The sequence below is a fragment of the Lithobates pipiens genome, unplaced genomic scaffold (assembly GCF_037356315.1).
Source record: "Lithobates pipiens isolate NorthernLeopardFrog02 unplaced genomic scaffold, aLitPip1_a1.2 Scaffold_30, whole genome shotgun sequence".
NCBI classification, from domain to species: domain Eukaryota; kingdom Metazoa; phylum Chordata; class Amphibia; order Anura; family Ranidae; genus Lithobates; species Lithobates pipiens.
In genome coordinates this window covers 69,279,709-69,300,317 of record NW_027507791.1, presented here as the reverse complement: position 1 = coordinate 69,300,317, position 20,609 = coordinate 69,279,709, and the positions used below count along the sequence as shown (strand labels likewise).

The 20,609-nt window shown below is 43.1% G+C and overlaps 1 protein-coding gene across 3 annotated transcripts in view; it reads left to right on the top strand.

The window, feature by feature from the left end:
- The window catches only part of PCNX4 (pecanex 4), a 115,625-nt gene that overhangs the window by 41,559 nt on the left and 53,457 nt on the right, over nt 1–20,609 (top strand). For all 3 annotated transcript variants that reach the window (XM_077464386.1, XM_077464387.1, XM_077464388.1), the window contains 2 exons: nt 2,126–2,305; nt 13,220–13,713. In XM_077464386.1, coding sequence (XP_077320512.1) covers nt 2,126–2,305; nt 13,220–13,713 — 674 coding nt within the window. The remainder of the gene's footprint in view (nt 1–2,125; nt 2,306–13,219; nt 13,714–20,609) is intronic.

The following is a 20,609-nucleotide window of genomic DNA, read 5'->3' as shown; positions in this document are numbered from 1 at the left end:
TGTACAGTACACCCTCAGAACAGCGACCCACCTATGTAAACTAGGCCGATTGCCGTTCTGTCAGTAGGGAAGGTATTTATCCTGTGTTCCTGCAAAGCAGGCTAGACACACAGTTAACCCTTTAATTGCCCTTGATGTTAACCCCCTTCCTACCCAGTGTCATTAGTACAATGACGGTGCATATTTTTAGCACTGATCACTGTATTAATATCACTGGTCTCAACAAAGTGTCAGTCCGTCACAATATTGCATTCCCGCTATAAGTCCCTGATTGCCGGCATTACTAGTAAAATAAATGAATACATATATCCTAGTTTGGTTTGCACAAAAGTTATACCATCTACAATCCATATACGCCTATGGGTATTTTAAAAAAATATGTGGCAGAATACATATTGACCTAAATTGATGAAGAAATTAGATTTTTTTTTAATTTTATTTTATTGGAAATGTTTTATAGCAAAAGTGAAAAATATTGTGTTCTTCTTTTCTTCTTTTTTTTTTTTTTTTATTGTCAGTCTTTTTTTGTTTATAACACAGAAAATGAAAAACACAGAGGTGATCAAATACCACCAAAAGAAAGCTCTTTTTGTGGGAAAAAACCCCCCCTAAATTTTATTTCGTTACAGTGTTACATGACCGCGCAATTGCCAGTTAAAATAATGCAGTGCCGTATCGCAAATAATGGCCTGGTCAGGAAGGGGGTAAATCTCCCGGAGGTCAAGTGGTTCATTTATATGCTTGAGGCTGGGTTCACACTGCAGCAATGCGGGAACGCCGCAAATCCACGGCGGGTTCCTGCATCGCATACCTCCCGGTGGCAGTTCACACTGCCCTATGCGGACTGCTGGGAGTGTCAGTGAAATGTTAATGACACCCCCAGATCAGTTCGCATATCGCAGTGCGATCTGCAAACTCGGAAAGGAATCGGATCGCAAGGTGTGAACACCCATGCGATCCGATTCTGCTGCGGACCAAAAAAAAGGGTCCTGTGCGAGTTTGGCCTGTGCGATGCGAATTCAGCCATACTATCTGTATGGCTGAACTCGCATCGCACAGAGATCGGATGTGATTTTCACTGCAGTGCGGTGCGAATCACATCCGGTTCTCGTAACCGCTGCAGTGTGAACCCAGCCTGAATCTCCCATTTTATAGGTTGTACAAAATCTTTTCATCATATGCTTGTTTTGAGTTGGCCAGGTGGGCTGCTAAACAACTGCCCCAGCTGCATGTAATTAACATGCAAAATTCACTACAGGTACTGTAGAGCTCACAATAACCACCTCAGCTCCGGGAGGTTCATGGCCAGGCCATTTTTAGCTATTCAGTACTGTGCTACTTTACCTGGTAATTGCACACTCATGCATCACTTTACCCTAACAAAATTGAGATTTTTTTTATCACAAATAGAGCTTTCTTTTGGTGGTATTTGATCACCAATACATTTTTTTTTTTTTTTTGCAATATAAACGAAAAAAAAAAAAATTGTGGGAAAAAACAAAATTTTTTGCATTCTGCTATAAATTTTTTTTATATATATTAAAAAAATATATACATATATATATATATATATATATATATATATATATATATATATATATATATATATATATATTTATTTTTTATATTACTAAGGCGGTGATCAGAGACTTATAGTGGGGCTGAGATAGTACAGTGGGCAATCTGACACTGACGCTAAAGGGGGAACTGACTAATTGCCACTGACATCACCAGTGACACTAATACAGTGATCAGTGATAATACTATATACTGTCACTGTAAGAGCCATGTGTTGGTTGTCAACATAGGGCTGTGATTGGACACAGCCGATTAGGAGGTCCTGGCAACGAACTATTGGCCCGGGAAATGCTGACAGACTTTGGGGGGGGGGGGGAGCAGGCAGCAACATACCAGTATGTCGTTTGCCTGCACGGCCACCCATCCGCAGTACATTTTGTGTAGGCAGTCTGGAAGCGGATTAAAAAAAAAAAGGCAAACCAATTTTATAAAGTGAGGGGATACTTCATCCTCAGTGGTGATTTTTAATTTGAGTTTTCCTTTTGATACTGACCATTTCCTAGCACAAGCTTGTGTATATAAATGAATAACTTCTCTTTCATTGTAGATTTGTTGTGTCTGTGCCAGCTTTAGTTTGGGCCAACAAAATCTTGCATATCATATTCCTGTTTCTGCCATTTCTTTGGGCTTTGGGAATTCTACCACCTCTTGATGCACTAGTCCTCTGGGGAATGGAGCAGACGCTGGAGTTTGTCTTGGGAGGATCGCCAATGTCCAGTAACTTGCGGTAACTTTATTTTGCTTTCATTTCATGCATTCATGAGGTCATTGCAGAGTAATCAAAATATTATCAAGCTTTTGTACCTTGTCTTTGAAGTTCAGCAAATAAGTAAAAAAACTCACATTTCAAATGAGGGGAGAAAAAAAAAAGGTAAATATATTTCTAAAGGTGCTATTGATGTTAAGTTTTCACCACGTCGGTAACAACCAGTGCAATCAATACATACAAAGAAACCAAAACAAATGACTTCAGAAATCAAAGCGGCGTTCCATCCAAAAGTGGAACTTCTGCTCATTTGTCTCCTCTCCCCCTCCGGTGCCACAATTGGCACCTCTTGACAGGTATCCTGTTCCCACTTCCGGGAGTAGGAGAGAGGAGCGGGGCCTCGCACATGCGCAGTAGGGTTCCCGGCGTGAAGCCATAAGGCTACACTGCTGGGTTCCCTTACCCGCAATGGCGGCGGCAGTGCTGACATCGCTGGACTCGAGGACAGGTAAGTGTCCTAATATTAAAAGCCAACAGCTGCAGTATGTGTAGGTGCTGGCTTTAATTTTTGTTTTTGGGCCGACCTCTGCTTTAAGTTATGTGTAATAAAATGGAATGACACAGGGAAAAAGTATTGAACACATAAAGAAAGGGAGGTGCAAAAAGGCATGGAAAGCCAAGACACCAGCTGAAATGTATCAGTAATTAGAAAGCAATCCTGCCCCTTATCAGTACATATGAATATCAGCTGGTTCAGTCTCAACCGATGGCCTATAAAAAGGTGTCTCATTACCAAGGTGTCACACAAGAAACATCTCATGGTGGGCAAAATCAAAGAGCTCTTACAAGACCTTCGCAGCCTTATTGTTGCAAAAAATACTGATGGCATCGGTCACAGAAGGATTTTTATACTTCTGAATGATCCAGTGAGCACTGTTGGGGCCATAATCCAGAAGTGGAAAGAACATAATTTCACCATAAACCAGCCACGACCAGGGGCTCCTCGCAAGATTTGTGGCAGAGGAGTGAAAAGAATTATAAGAGTTGTGCAAGAACCACTTGTGGAGAGCTTCAGAAAGACCTGCAATTAGAAGGTACAATTGTTTCAAAGAAATCAATAAGTAATGTACTCAACATGCGTGGCCTGTATGCACGCTCACCATGCAAGACTCCATTGCTGAACAAAAAGCATGTTGAAGCTTGTTTAAAGTGGTTATAATCTCCGCTTTGTTATTTTTACCTATAGGTAAGCCCTATAATAAGGCTTAGCTGTAGGTAAATTGAATATCTAGTAAACGTGCCCCATTTAGGAGATATTCACCCTGCATGCATCCAGTGACATCACTGGGGCACGCGCTCTGAAGGTGCAGCATATCTTGCGGGAACTTCAGAGCTTTGTGCCTGAACCAACGTGTGGGAGTGACATCATCGAGGCTCCGGCCAATCACATAGCCGGAGAGTACAAACCTGGAAGAAAGACTTGGGGAACGTGTCAGCCCTCTCAGTGGTGACATTACAGTGCTGGACAGCTTCATTCCAAGGTGAGTATTTCCATTGCCTTGCAGGTGTTTGTTTATTTTGTTTGTTTTTTTGCACCGTCCGTGGTTTACAACTGCTTTAAAGTTTGCTGCACCACTTTTAGCTAAGCCTGTGAAATACTGGTCGAATATAGTCTGGTCAGATGAGACCAAAATTTTACTCTTTGGATGCCATAATACACACCATGTTTGGAGGTCAAATGGCTCTGCACATCACCCCAAAAACACCCCCATACCAACAGTTTGCAGGTGGGAACATCATGGTTTGGGTCCGTTTTTCAGCATATGGTACTGGAAAACCTCATATCATTGAAGGAAGGATGAATGGAAAAAATGCCATCTACCAGGATGATGAAAATGAAACGAGAGTGGACATTTCAGCAAGACAATGATCCCAAACACAAAGCTAGGGAAACTCAATTGGTTTCAAAGAAAAAAAAAGCTGCTAGAATGGCCCAGCCAATCACCTGACTTAATTCATATACAAAATCTTTTAAAAGGACTAAAGATCAGAGTTCATAGAAGAGGCCCACGGAACCTTCAAGATTTTAAATCTGTGCGGACGAAATGGGCCAAAATCACACCTGAGCAATTAGGGGTGCAGAATTTAATCGATGCATTGCGATTCTGGTGTCCCTGATGCAGCATTCATCCACGCGACCCGAAAAATCGATGTCGGGTGATGTCATCTTGACTTGCCCCGCCCCGGCCGGGAGAAAGCTCAGAGCGTTGCTGTCAAATTAACAGTTTTTTAATAAATGCAGTTATAATCCATTAAGTGGCCACCGATGTATGTGCTTTTTAAAATATATGCAGCTTCATACCTCATTTCTTAGTCTGTGTATAACTGTATATGCCGCTCATGTGACTGCCCGGTCTGGGCCGCCTCTCTCCTCTCACGTCTCTCCTGACGTCAGCCCCAAGCGCCTCTCTCCTCTCACGTCTTTTCTGACATCATCCAAGCCCGCCCCTCTTCTGATCTGATAGCTACATTCGGTGGGCAGGGCTGAGAACTCCCACTGATGTCAGGAGTGATGAGAAACGTGGGCCGGACCAGGCAGTCACATGAGCAGCATATACAGTTATACACACACAAACAAATGAGGAATGAAGCTGCATATATTTTAACCACTTCAGTTCCGGACCAATAAACACCTTAAGGACCAGAGGTCTTTTTGCAATTTCGCACTGCGCTGCTTTAACTGGTAATTGCGCGGTCATGCAATATTGCACCCAAACGAAATTTGCGTCCTTTTCTTCCCACAAATAGAGCTTTCTTTTGATGGTATTTGATTGCCTCTGCGATTTTTTTTTTTTGCGATATAAATGAAAAAAGAGCGAAAATTTTGAAAAAAAAAGATATTTTCTTCTTTTTGTTATAAGAAAAATCGAATAAACTAAATTTTAGTCATACATTGAGGGCAAAATTTATTCAGCCACATGTCTTTAGTAAAAAAAATGTCAATAAGCGTATATTTTTTGGTTTGCGCAAAAGTTATAGCGTCTACAAACTAGAGTACATTTTCTGGAATTTACACAGCTTTTAATTTATGACTGCCGATCTCATTTCTTGAGGTGCTAAAATGGCAGGGCAGTACAAATCCCCCCCCAAATGACCCCATTTTGGAAAGTAGACACCCCAAGGAAATTGCTGATGGGTATGTTGAGCCCATTGAATATTTATTTTTTTTGTCCTAAGGGATTGAATAATGACAAAAAAAAAAAAAAAAAATTTTTTTTACAAAAAGTTGTCACTAAATGATATATTGCTCACACATGCCATGGTTATATGTGAAATGACACCCCAAAATACATTCTGCTGCTTCTCCCGAGTACGGGGATACCACATGTGTGGGACTTTTTGGGAGTCTAGTCGCGCACGGCACCCCGAAAACCAATCACCACCTTCAGGATTTCTAAGGGTGCAAATTTTTGATTTAACTCCTCACTACCTATCACAGTTTCGAAGGCCATAAAATGCCAAAATAGCACAAAACCCCCCCAAATGACCCCATTTTGGAAAGTAGACACCCCAAGCTATTTACTGAGAGGCATGTTGAGTCCATGGAATATTTTATATTTTGCCAAAAGTTGCGGGAATATTACAAACTTTTTTTTTTTTGCACAAAGTTGTCACTAAATGATATATTGCTCACACATGCTATGGGCAGAAGTCAAATTACACCCCAAAATAAATTCTGCTGCTTCTCCCGAGTACGGGGATACCACATGTGGGGGACTTTTTGGGAGCCTAGTTAACTAGCTACCTAGCGACACTAGCGACACTGATGCAGCGTTCAGAAAAATTATCGCTTAGTGACACTGGCAAAAGGGGGTGAAAGGGTTAACTAGCGGAAATCAGGGGGTTAAAACCATTATTGGGTAGTATATCGGGGTACCTAGCGCTATAAAAACCTGGCGGTGAACCTAAAAAAATAACTAGCTACCTAGCGACTGTAGCGACACTAATGCAGCGATCAGAAAAACGATCGCTTAGTGACACTGGCAAAAGGAGGTGAAAGGGTTAACTAGCGGCAATCAGGGGGTTAAAAACATTATTGGGTAGTATATCGGGGTACCTAGCGATATAAAAACCTGGCGGTGAACCTAAAAAAATAACTAGCTACCTAGCGACACATGCAGCGATCAGAAAAATTATCGCTTAGTGACACTGGCAAAAGGGGGTGAAAGGGTTAACTAGCGGCAATCAGGGGGTTAAAAACATTATTGGGTAGTATATCGGGGTACCTAGCGCTATAAAAACCTGGCGGTGAACCTAAAAAAATAACTAGCTACCTAGCGACTGTAGCGACACTAATGCAGCGATCAGAAAAACGATCGCTTAGTGACACTGGCAAAAGGGGGTGAAAGGGTTAACTAGCGGCAATCAGGGGGTTAAAAACATTATTGGGTAGTATATCGGGGTACCTAGCGATATAAAAACCTGGCGGTGAACCTAAAAAAATAACTAGCTACCTAGCGACACTAGCGACACATGCAGCGATCAGAAAAATGATCGCTTAGTGACACTGGCAAAAGGGGGTGAAAGGGTTAACTCTAGGGGCAATCAGGGGGTTAAATCTTTATTGGGGGGTGATAGGGGGCTACCCTGGACCTAACACTAACTGTCCTGACAGTTTTTACTGTCACAACTGACACTGAATGCATTGATCAGTAAAGAAATGATCAATGCAATCAGTGACACTGTGACTGGGGGGGGAGGGGGGCGGGGGGGGGGGATCGGGGGGCGATCGGGGGGGGGATCGGGGGGGGTTTGTGTGCCTGTGTGTACCTACATGTCAGTGTAGTGTTCGTGCACACTTACTTTTACTCTTCTCCTCGTAGTCCGGTCAAAAAGACCGCCCCGAGGAGAATGACATCACTTCCTCCTTCCTGTGTAAACAATACACAGGGGAGGAAGCTTCTCATTGGCCAGGAGCGATCCAGAGGGGGTGGCCGAAAACGAACGGCCATCCCCTCATCACGGATCGCTGCTGGACCGAATCGGACCGCCGTAACCAGCGGGAGGGGGTCCGATGGGACCCCCCACCCGCTGGAAGGCAATCACGTAGATGTACGTGATTCTGCCTGCCTGTGCCATTGTGCTGACGTACATTGGCAATACGGCGGTCCTGAAGTGGTTAAAAAGCACATACAGCTTGGCACTTAATGTATTTAACTCTGTATTTATTACCACACAGGTATTTTAACAGCAATATGTAGAGTACAAATGTGTTTGTACTCTACTTACACTAGCTCCTACACGTGGTGCTCTGTGCTGACATTCCCCCCCCCCCCCCCCCGTTTGCACATTCCACTGTGTTAACTTCTGGTGTGCTGGAAGGTGCAAACGGGGGAGCCCAGAGAAATGTCAGCACAGAGATAGTAGTAGAGGGAACTTCACAGGGCTGTTTATCAGTTGTGAATTTGAATCCTTCCTGACCTCCCAGCAGCCGTGTGTGTGAATTCCTGTACCCTGTAGTGCACCGGATTTCAACCCCTAAAGCGGAGTTCCACTAGTTTTTTCGTTTATTAAAGGGGCCATCTACAAAAAGTTTAGCTGCTGACTTTTATTAAACCGACACTCACCTGTCCCACGGTCCATTGATGCAGCTGAATGGAGCCCGCTCCTCTTGCCCCCTCCTCGGTGCTGTCATATCTACTGTGGGCAGTGGCACCCAGCTGTGACTGCTTATGGCTTCACGGCTGGGCGCACACTGCGCTCTACCTTTGGCCAGCCAATCTTCTGGGACCTGTGTTGTGTCCCAAAGGATCACTGGCAGGGAAAGGCAGCCTAGGATGAGAGGAGGAGTCACCTAGGCGGCCGGGACAAGAAGTCCCACTAAAAATGGAACACACACTCCCCGACCCCCCACAAAAATGACATGCCAATTGTGGCATGTCAGGGGACGAGGAGTGATTAAAGTGGAAGTTTCCACTTTTGGTGTTATTTTTAATTCAAAGCAGAGTTCCAGTAAATTTTTGGTTTATTAAAAGTCAGCAGCTACAAAAAAAGTGTATCTTTTGACTTTTAATAAAAAGACAATCGCCTGCCCCACAATCCCAGCGATGTGGCCACCCGAATCCTCCATTCTCGCCCCTGCCTGTCCACGGCGCTGGCAATACTACTGTGGGCATCTGGCTGTGACCGCTTGCAGCTTCACAGCCGGGTGTACATGGCTCACTACGCTGTACTGCATAGCTGAGGCAATCTTCTGGGACATGTGATGTGTCCCAGAATATTGCAGAGAGGAAGGGCCGCCTAGGCGGCCCAAGCAGAAGTGGGAGCGCATCAGTAATCGTGATGCGTCGCAGAATAGAATCGAATCATTGACCAGATAATTGTAATCGAATCGTGAGACCAGTGAAGATGTGCACCCCTATGACCAATGTATGCGAGTATGTATTAAATACATTTCAGTTAGTGTGTGCAGTAATTTTTCCCTGTGTTGTTCCATTTTTATTACACATAACTTAAACTTAATTTCTAAATGTATTTATTTTGGTTTCTTTGTATGTATTGATGGCATGAGTTGTTACTGGCATGTGGTGAAAATTCCATGTGAGTAGCCCCTTTAGAAATATAGTTACCTAGAAAAATTATGACATTCAATACTTGTTTTACCTGCTGTATATAATATGTGTGTGTGTGTGTGTGTGTGTGTATATATACAATAAATACACAACAAAGGAATCCTAGAGTGCAATGAGATAGCAACAGCTGAAAGGGATACAATGCTATGAAAAGGTGACTTGACCCCAACCTTCTGGCTGAATAGACAACTTTTCTTAAAATTGTTCCCCTATCTATCCCCCTTAACCTGTATAAAAAAAGGTATATGTAATTGCCTATTTTTACCTCCGTCTGGTCAAGTGATCCTGCAACTCTGACAACTGCTAGGAATTGAGAGAGCCATAACCTCACTCATAGGTTCCCATGGCCTAGCCACTGTCAATGCTCCCTCCCCTCCCTTCTCTCCAATGCAGAAGCCGCTCAATGACACAGGGGAGCCAGAGCTGTAGGATCACATGACTGGATCGGAGCAGATAAAAAAATTGGTACGTTTAAATATAGACACATGGAATTAGGCTTCTGACCTGACCTGCTTTGATTTGTTTGTAATTCAAATTTTTCTGCAATGTAAGTGCTTGGCTTTTCTTTATTTTTTTGGTCTATGTATTAATGTATAGGATTGTAACATACTATTACCCTATATCTTTTAATTAAGTTAAGAAAGCCATACTAATTTAAAAAAATGGGAGAATCAGAGAAGTTGTATGTGTGTGTGTGTGTGTGTGTGTGTGTGTGTGTGTGTGTGTGTGTATATATATATATGTGTATATATATATATATATAATGTATGTATGTGTATGTGTGTATATTTGTATATATATAAATGTATGTGTTTTTTTGTTTTGTTTTTTGTATATGGAAAGATTACTTTTTTTTTTTCCCTTTCTGTACCCTATTTATATAAAAATATTAATAAATGATCAAGTAAAAAAAAACAAAAAAACTATGTACACACATCTGTGGGTAAATAGGTAGGAGGAGGGAACATTTTTTTTTTTAACTTGGACTGTTTTATCTGCTTTAATAATACACAATACATTTTTTGTCCACTTTTGTCTTTGTCCTGACCATAGAAAACAACAAATAATACAACTTGAATTCACAGCTTCTACATCACAAGAACAAAAGAAGTGGGGGTGGGACTTTACATGAGGCAAGTTGATGTGTATAATGATATATAGAATGAACATAAATGAGTTGAATGTCACAATCCCCTAGGGGTACATCGTAATAGATTTGAATAATTTAATAAAACCGATAGCAATGAAACGTTTGATACAAAATGTAATCCTTAAGAGTCAATATATAATAATAGATTTAATAATGAATGATTAATTGAGAACATGATTTGTGACAAAGTAAATAATAAGTGATCAAATACATACAAATAATTCATACATGATCAACATGCTACCGTATATACTCGAGTATAGGCCGACCCGAGTATAAGCCGAGGCCCCCAATTTACCCCCAAAAAACTGGGAAACCTATTGACTCGTGTATAAGCCGAGGGTGAGATATGCCTGTCCATCCCTGTGTGTGTGTCCATCCATCCATCCATCCCTGTGTGTGTGTCCATCCATCCATCCATCCCTGTGTGTGTGTGTGTCCATCCATCCATCCATCCCTGTGTGTGTGTGTGTGTCCATCCATCCATCCATCCCTGTGTGTGTGTCCGTCCATCCATCCATCCATCCATCCATCCCTGTGTGTGTGTCCATCCGTGTGTGTGTGTGTGTGTGTGTGTGTGTGGCCTTGTGTGTCCAGCCTACCTGTGTCCCCAGCCTCCGTCCGGTCCCGAGCCTCCGTCCGGTCCCGTCCCGTCCCGAGCCGAGCCTCCGTCCGGTCCCGTCCCGTCCCGAGACTCCGTCCGGTCCCGTCCCGTCCCGAGCCGAGCCGAGCCGAGCCTCCGTCCGGTCCCGTCCCAGGATCACCGCTCTTCGTCGGCGCCCATTTTCCTGTTCAAATGCCGCGCCTCCCTGTCTGTGATAGGCGGAACACAATTTCCCAGCAGTCTGTGTTCCGCCTATCACGGCCATCCTTTCATCCTCGTCCGTAGTACGAGGATGAGCGGATGTCCGTGATAGGCGGAACACAGGCTGCTGGGAAATTCAGTGTTCCGCCTATCACAGGCGAAGGCGGAGCCGGAGGCGCGGCTTTTGAATTAGAATAGAATGGCCGCTGTCTGTCTGCTCGACACGCTGATCGAGCAGGCAGACAGCGATGACTCGAGTATAAGCCGAGGGGGGCACTTTCAGCCTCAAAAAAGAGGCTGAAAATCTCGGCTTATACTCGAGTATATACGGTATATGAAATTAATACAGGTTGTAACATGATACAATTATTAGAGCAAACTTGTATTTGGCACCCATGGATAAACACACAATGCGTTTCATGTTCTCTTGCCAATCATCAGAAATTGGATGCATGAATGAAATAAAAATGAATAGATAAATGATTATGTGGTCTATAGGGATCCACTATTCCCCGTAGAAAAGAGAAGGAATAGAGGAAAATGGAAAGGAGCACTATTCATGTTACTTTCAAGGCAGCCCATAAGTTTTGATCAGTACCAGGATGTGGAATAGAGTGGTGGCCCAGCCTAGGTAGTCCCAACTGGTGTTGAGGCAAGAGATCACCAGAAACAGGACCCTTGGGAAACCATGACCAGGAAGCAGGTCGGGCAATCACTACACATTGCCATGTTGTGAGATATGTGCATGTATGGCTCCTGCCCAGATCTGTGTGAAAATATGCAATGAAAAAATAAAAAATAAGAAAGTAAACTGGTGAGGGATAATCACTGCAAGATGCTAGATTGCTAGTGTGGGGTAAATGTGAGTAGAAGTTCGTGTAGAGGTGATGAATGTGTATATGTTATTGTGTTATGGTTGATTAAGTAGATTTATATAAATGTTAAATATATGTAGTTAGATATATATATTATGTACATGTCTGTACAAAAATGTGTGCCAATAAATAATTGATATGTGTAGAGTGCTCCTTTCCCTTTTCCTCTATTCCTTCTCTCTTCTCTTTTCTATGGGGAATAGTGGATCTCTATAGATCACATAATATTTTTTCTATTCATTTTTAGTTCATTCACGCATCCAACTCCTGATGATTGGCAAGAGGCCATAAAACGCGTTGAGTATTTATCTATGGATGCCAAATACAAGTTTGCTCTAATAACTGTATCATATTACAACCTGTATTAATTTCATATATCATGTTGATCATGTATAAATTATTTGTATGTATTTGATCGCTTATTATTTACTTTGTCACAAATCATTTTCTCTAATTAATCGTTCGTTATTAAATCTATTATTATATATATGACTCTTTATGATTACATTTTGTATCTTAAATGTTTCATTGCTATAGTTTTTTTTTATAATTATTAACATCTATTACAATGTACCCCTAGGGGGTTGTGACATTCAACTCATTTATGTTCATTCTATATATTTTACACACCAACATGCCCCATGTAAAGTCCTACCCCCACGCCTTTTGTTCTTGTGATGTAGAAGCTGTGAATTCAAGTTACATTATTTGTTGTTTTCTATGGTCAGGAAAAACCGACAAAAGTGGACAAATGTATTGTGTATTATTAAAGCGGATAAAAAAGTCTAAGTTAAAAAAATGTTCCCTCCTCCTACCTATTGGTGTTTTTATTTCAGGTTGAGACAGGCCTCATTAATTCCTACTTTTCTTCTACATCACAAGATCGCAAGGCTGTTGTTTTATAATTAGGCTGGTCAGGCAGGCAGAAACAGAATAGACACCATGTTAGAAGATTATTATTCTGGACTTAGAATCTCATCTTTAAATATTTCTCTGAAACTTTGCATATTTTTGAATGAATACGTAATAGGACTAAAGTTTATTTTAACTGGTGTCCTGCATTAAAGTGTTATTAAAAGTTATCTATGTTATTTGTAAGTAAAACCTGCGCAGAACATAAGTTCAATTGCACAGTTTTCAAAGCCACTGTCATCGATGGTTCTGGGGACATTTCAGAAGGTGTGTCTGGAACTCTCTGCATAGAACATGTTGCTGTTGCACCGTCTGTTGGCATTTCAGCCTGTAGTTCTTGGAAGCACAGGTTGACAACTTTGCTCAATCAGTGAGATGCTACAGGTGCAGTGTTGTCACCTTGTGATGAGGAGCATCCCCACTGGCTGGATTACCAAACAAAATTAGAAAAGGGAATTAAAAAAACAAAACCTTACATAATATCCATTAATGAAAGTTATGTATCATATGTTAAATTTGATACACTTTCATGTTTTCATTTCTTTGTTTCTTTTTTGGCAGGTTGTTCATCACTTTTATCATATCAGCTGGAGTAACCATATCGGCCTATTTCATTCCAAATTCAGTTGGTGTTGTCTTGTTCATAAGTGGATTTGGCTTCATCCTCAGTCTTAATTTAACAGAGATGGCAATTGTCCTCCTCAGTAAAAGCAGCAGGTGTACAAGAGTTAGTGATGGCTTCCATTGGAAAATGACTTGGAAAGAGCCGTTATTTTACTGTGTCATCCTGAGCTTGGTCCTGCTCGAGTCCAGTCTGTTACATCACTTTTGTTATTCAACATTTTCCTTACAAAGTCCACAGGCCATCGTGAGCTACTGCCTCATTGTACTTTTAGTCTTTTTGTGGATGCTCAGAGAAATTCAAGGTGCTTATATTCTGGGGATTATAAGAAATCCCTTTTTTCAAAATGACATTAGGATGCTAAATGTCTTCATGAAGAAACAAAGTCGATTACAGAAAGCAGCTCTTGTAAGGAGCTTTTTGCTCGCTTTGGGTAAGTATTGAATTCTCACAGTTGTATACATCTTAACTCCAGACAAGATTTTTTTATTTGGGGGGGGGGGGGGGGGGTGAGGATGCAGTGTGATATTTTAGTTATGTCTGGAGCTGCCACCTCACCATGAATCTTGGGGAAAGGATGGGAAGCTACAATTTAGTCTAGGTTTTTTTTTATCGACCCAAATTAATTTCCTAAGCTCTGAATTTACAGATTTAACCACTTTCCTGCAGTAGGATGTACCGGTATGTCCTCGGTTTTAAGCGGTTATGCCAAGATCACGGCTGCAGCTTCAGCCATGATCCTGGTATCATTTTTTAGATCGGGCAATTATTTTTTTCTGTAAAAGCTATCCGGTATCATATACAGCTGCCTGATCACTTTTACAAGGGTCTTCGCAGGTGTCTACTGCCTTTCCCAGGCGTTCCCATTCCAACAGTGAACCTGGGACTAATGTAGGTGGTCAGGCGTGCTTAACATAGAGGAAGAAGGAACATCCATTCCCTGATCTTCTCTATGGTGTATGAAACTGGAAGGCAGCAACAAGGATTTTGTCACTCTTGGTTTTGGCTTGTTGTTTACATGTTCGTTTGATCAGATGCTTCTGATGGCAGAGGAGAGATACGGGGTCAAATATACTCCAGATCTCTCAGTAAAGTGTATCTGTCACTGCCAAAACAAACAGGCTGAAAAAAAGAAAGCAGTACAGTCACCAGGCCAAGCCAAAGTAAACTCCCATATTTTACATTTTTAGTGGAGTACACTTTTAGGAGTATAGGTTCATTTAGCAAAGAGAAGTTGGCATACTATATGAGGTGAAGCTGTGCATCATGCCTCCTTTGCCAGATAAACATACTCTGCTCCTTTAGTCAGTCAACTCCATTGGCAGAAGTTCTGTCCTTTGCATGATCTTCCAAAAAAGTGTTTTTGCTTTAGTTCAGTGGTTCTTAACCTTTTGTGAGTCACAGACCCCTATAAGAATAAGATGAAAGCTATGAACCCCCTGCTCATAAATAGTCACATTAGCACAGTTTTGCATACAATGAATATGCGCGTTGTGTTATTGAAATTTGATTGCCTCATACATACTGTACATGACATACACGAAGTTTGAATAAAGTAAGCAATCTTAACAAAAAACTCACTCCTTTTCATGCAAAAGGAAATTAACACTTGTTACAAAATACGTTTTGGTCTTTGGATTGGGGTCTGTACTGTGAATGCAAATGTTATGTTATTTTTATCTAACTCTCATGAACCCTCGACCCCAGGTTAAGAATCCCTGCTTTAAGCTGGCTATACACTCACCATGTTAGGGCACTGTCTGCAGCAGAGGTGCTCGAAGACCTGGCATTCTTGCCAGTACTTTGCATGGTCGCAGGAATGCGCACTTGCGCACAATGGGTGCGCATCTGTGCAGGCACACTGATGCATAGGTACGCGCTGGAACACGCACGCGCTCTGGCGCACAGCTATGCACACTACCAGCCCAGTTTATAAGGAAGCCAGGCACCCTCAACATTTAGAGGATAAAAAGCTGACGCAACAAACAAAATAACAAGCATACAACATGTATAGTATATGATATATAGTATACATTAAATACTAGTATATAGCCCTGTCGATAGTAACAGCTCTTATCAATGAGCCCATAGATGGATGGGACTGAGAAAATACATAAGTCCAATGTAAACGATGGCAGCTGTCCTCAGAGAAAACCAGCTCTGTGAATGCAGTGGAGAGAGAGTGAGAGAGAAGCGTCAACCTGAGTGTAGTAATTAGTTGCATAAGTTATTGTAAAGTATTTAAAACACTCACAAAGGAGGGTTAAAATTAGGCTCATCTAGGGTAAGAAAGCCCCTAACCAAACACCAGATGGGCTTTATTTTAACCTTGCTTTGTGAGTGTTTTTAATCCTTTACAATAAGTTGGATCTAATTATTACACTCAGATTGGTGCTTCCGGTTTCTCACCCTCTGCAATCTGGTTGATCTTTGGCTCTGTTTGTTCCTGTGTACCTAAAGCGGAAAAACAAAAAAAATATGATACTAACACATGCCCTAAAGAGTTAAACTACATATATTTATTGGCTATAAGCAGCAAGAATACAAAAAAGCATAATCGACAATACCCCTTAATCCCTAATATAAACCCCATATAAAGTCCCTATACAAGGGAATTATTCAATACTTTACCAATTCCCCAAGAACAAACCATACCTCTACGAAGATACATGTAAAAACATTCCTCCTCTCAATAGAGAGGGGTATGTTGATGCAGTGGATGACTCCCTCCCTCCCCTAATATGACACTCCCTGTCTTACAACTATAAATACCCCCAGCCACCTAAAGTGAGGGCTAACCTAGGTTAGGATTAAGGGGTATCGTTGATTATGCATTTTTGTATTCTTGCTGATAATAGCCAATAAATATATTTAGTTTAACTCTTTAGGGCGTGTGTTAGTATCAAATGTTTTTTTTGTTTTTCTGCTTTGGGTAATGTATATTTTTGATTACACCCCCCGCTATTAAGTCAGTGAGTACTACTTGTTTGGTTTGGAGGCAGGATTCCCTAGTTGCTTATATTTGGTTCCTGTGTACCTCTTACATCTGTGAATACCTGTTACTGACTTGGCTAGCCTCTGGACCTGTCTCGTTCCTGCCTCCTGACCTGACCCCGGCTTGTCTAATGGAGCAGCTCTCCCTGCTCTCCTGTGTATGACCTTGGCTGTCCTGAATACGCTTGCTCTGATCCACACCTGGTACCTAATTTTGGCTTCAAACCAACTCCTTTTCTCTGTTCTACTAGAGACCTGCTACTTCTAATTGGGCATCACCTGTCTGCAGACACCATCCCAGTGCATCAGCTGTATATCTGGGTGTACCTCTGAGAGCACCTCAGTCAAGTACATCTCTCCATTGACCTCCAGCACCAGGTACGTGATCGTATCAACCAGCTTTATATCTGAGGCCGGGAGAGGTACTTCTGTGTTAGAGGCTCAACAGTTGGCGGCTCCCACACCAGCAGTTAAAAACTTGCAAGATGGTTATTTCCAACTTGAAGGATGTCTTCACACCCACACTGCCCCCATGACACCCGCTGACCAGCTTCCTTCTGCTAGCTATGCCTCTGCAGCTACACCTTGTAGTTCTCCACTCGCTGCTACATCTGGTGTGGTGCTACCGCCTCCAGAGTCCCCACTCCTGAATGCATTTCAGGGGACCAACGTAAATTCATGGCCTTTAACAATGCCTGCAAACTTTAATTCGCCCTGCAACAAAGGACTTTTGCACTTGAGACTGTCAAGGCGTAGGGTTCATTATTTGCCTCTTATCTGACAAACTTCAAATCTGGACTCATAGCCTGTTGGAACAAAAGAACCCAGCACTAAATTCTGTTGTATCATTCTTCAAAGCCATGACCCAAAAAGAAGCGTCACCACTGAGTCCACCCTTCATGCCCTACAGCAAGGCCAAGGACCTGTGGAGGACTACATTGTGGAGTTTTTCAAATGGTCAGCCAATGCTAGATGGAATGACATGGCTTAGAAATACCAGTTCTGGCTGGCCTTGTCCGGAAACCCTCAAGGATGAGTTAGCCAGGGTTGAAGTTCCCGCCTCCCACCTCAACTTTCCATCCAGTTGGATCGCCGCCAGTGAGAACCATGCTCCAGATGCATTCATGCCTTTCGACCCACATGGATATTACCAAAGGTTCTGGGACCAAGTGTTCCTGCTACTGCTCCTCAGGCCACCAACACTTCTGAAGGAGAACCAATGCAATTTAGCCTTCTTCGACCTGCTTTGACCCCCAAAGAGAGGGCATGCTGACAGCAAGGCAACCTATGCCTAAACTGGGGAGCCATGGGTCATTTCCTGTGCAGCTGCCCTGTCTGACCAAGTAAGTTTTTCATCAACCATACCCTTCGTATCTCCAGCTATCCAGGACTCTATCCACTCATGTCATTCCCCCTATTCTCATTGCATGTGGCTAGAAAGGAGGTCAAGCTGCAGGCAATCATTGACTCCAGAGCCTGCAGTTGTTTCATGGACATTAACCTTTGCCAAGGACTTGTGTATTCCTCTTAACTTGAAAAAGCAAAGCCATGACTTGTACCTAGCTGATGGCACCACTCCTAGCTTAGGACCCATTAATCAATCCCTATTCTAGCAACCACTGACTCTGATCACCAGACCTCCTATGCTCCTGGCCATCCTAGGAATACCCTGTCTGCAGGCACACAACCCGTAAATCGATTGGAACAAAGGAGAGATCACCTGTTCATCTAGCTTCTGTCTCCAGCACTGTGGTGCCTTCACAATAATCCTCCAGCGTGACTCTATTCAACCAGTATCAGATGCCAGTCAATCCGTTCCTCATGCTTTCCACAAGTTCCTTGACATATTTGACAAGAATAATAATCCCACCTCATCGGTCTTACAGTTGCCCAATCAAACTGCTTCCAGGGGCAGAGAAACCCCTCATCCACCCGTCTTCCTCACATGCCGGGGTGGGCATCTTCTTTGTGAAGAAAAAGGACCACTCCCTTAACATAATTACTATCAAAAATCGGTACCCACTTCCCCTTGTTACTGAGTTATTTCAGAGATTCCGGAAAGCCCGAGTGTTCACAAAACTGGACTAGAACCTAGTTTGCATCAGGGAAGGCGAGGAGCGGAAAACAGTCTTTCCCTTGTTGTCTTCGAGGACAGCCCTTGAGAGATGGAGTCCCTCCCATCGACCAAGGAAACACTCTGCCCAGTTCAAAAGGTGGTCGCTCAGGTACCTGGTCAGTCATTTGTGTTTCCTCCGAAGGAACATGTTGCCTGGAACCAGGGAAGGACTCATCTCTCAGGGGAGCCGCACAGGGGGACCGGATCCTACCCAGCGGCTCCAGCTTAGTCCTTACCTTCATTGTTTTTGGGCTCGGGTACCATTCAGCTGATCGGAGCAGACCCGTTACCACCCTCCTTCCCCTGCTGAGGTGTGCCAGTGGCAGGATGACGCCGGTCGTCGCCAGGAGCGGTGAGTGGATCCGTCCATCTCAGCTCCATGTTTTGCCATGGGAGTCGGAGACGCAGAGCGTCATTTCCAGCGGAATCGCGTCATCACTGTGTGTGTTCCGCTTCCGGATCTCTAGAGACACAAGGAGGAAGGGGAAAGCCCAACCTTGGCTTACAAAGTCCCGACCAGCTTCCAGCTATACCAGACTAGCGGCGGGATCCGGAGTTCATGAGGGGGGACATGGAGGCGAATCCCCAGGACACCTAGGTGGAGGCAGGCACCAGCCAAACCCAGGTAGGATGCTGGGCAAGCCCTTACTGTGGTTTTCTTTTCTGGGGTTGGTTGTAAGGCTGGGATTTGTAGTTCCCCCATGGTGGTGGTTACCGCACGGTCCCGGGAACAGCAGTGGTGGTTGCAGCATGGATTGTTCACTAAAGAGAGGCACAAGGTTCTGATGCGAAGTTCATTTATGCTTTATTTCAGATTAAGGAGGCCTAGAGGGAAGACAAGGCAGGCCGCAAAAAATGCCCCAACTGTGGAAATAAACTATCCTCAGGCTCCAACAAAGCCTTTTATGCAGGCAGTGTATTGCAGGCTTACTTAAAACTCAGGCAGACTCTCCCTTGGCAAAATTCCTTGGCTCCTTTAAAGATGAGATGGCATCAACCTTTAAATCTCTCCGGGATATTGACACCAGTCCCTATTCAGGAACAAGGGGACGGTTTTTATTTGCACGTTTTTGTGGTAAAAAAGCCATCAGGAAAGTTGAGACTAATCATGAACCTCCGACCTCTGAAGCACTCAATCCATTACAAAAAATTTCGGATGGAGTCCATTTATTCAATAAGGAATCTCCTCCAGAAAGAAGTGTTTATGGCTACCCTGGATTTAAGGGACGCCTATCTGCATATCCCAATAAGGAAGGAATGGCAGAAATTCCTTCGGTTGGCGATCCAGATAGATGCAAAAGTTTATCTTTTTCAGTGCAGAGCACTTCCCTTTGGACTGTCATCCTCCCCGAGAATCTTTACCAAGGTTCTCGGGGAGGCACTAGTTCCATTAAGACTCCAGTCAGTCTCGATTATTCCCTAGAAGTACTCGATTAATGTCGGTGGCCAGGCACATATTTCAGTGGGCAACATCCAATCTAGGATCCATTTCTGCAATACGCTTGAAGGGGGAGCTGAACAACACTGCGGACTTCGTGAGTCGACAACGAGTTTCGAATCAAGAATGGTCTCTACACACGGAAGTGTTCAACCTTATAGCAGCTTACTGGGGAAGGCCGGTAGTGGACCTTTTTGCAAACAAAAAGAATGCAAAAGTTCAACGTTTTTGCTCGCTATGCCCAGGGGATCAGCCTTTGGCAGTAGATGCCTTACAAACTCCATTGACTTTCAGCCTGGCTTATGTGTTTCCCCCTCTTCACCTCATCCCACATGTCTCTATAGCGAAATTCCTCGCAGAAGAGACATGTGGCACCGTTTTGGCCCAAAAGACCATGGTTCACAACGTTGCTACAGTTGACAGACCAACCTCCTCCGAGACTTCCCTGCAGACCGGACCTCCTGTCGCAGGGACCATTTTTTCATCACCTTTCAGCATGGTTACTGAGAAAGAGATTTTGAGGATTAAGGGCCTGACAAAAGGGGTATTTCAGACCCTACTTGAGAGCCGTAAATCGGTCACCAGAGCTATTTTATAGGAAAGTCTGGAGGAAGTTTAATAGCTGGCTGAGTAACCGGGAAGAGAAAAACATGGATACAACTAAAATTCTACAGTTTTTTCCAGGAGGGGATAGAGAAAGGTCTGAATCCTAGTACTAGAGGCGATTCAGTTCGCATTGTGCGCTATACAAGTATTTCATTCATTCATTCATTCACTATTA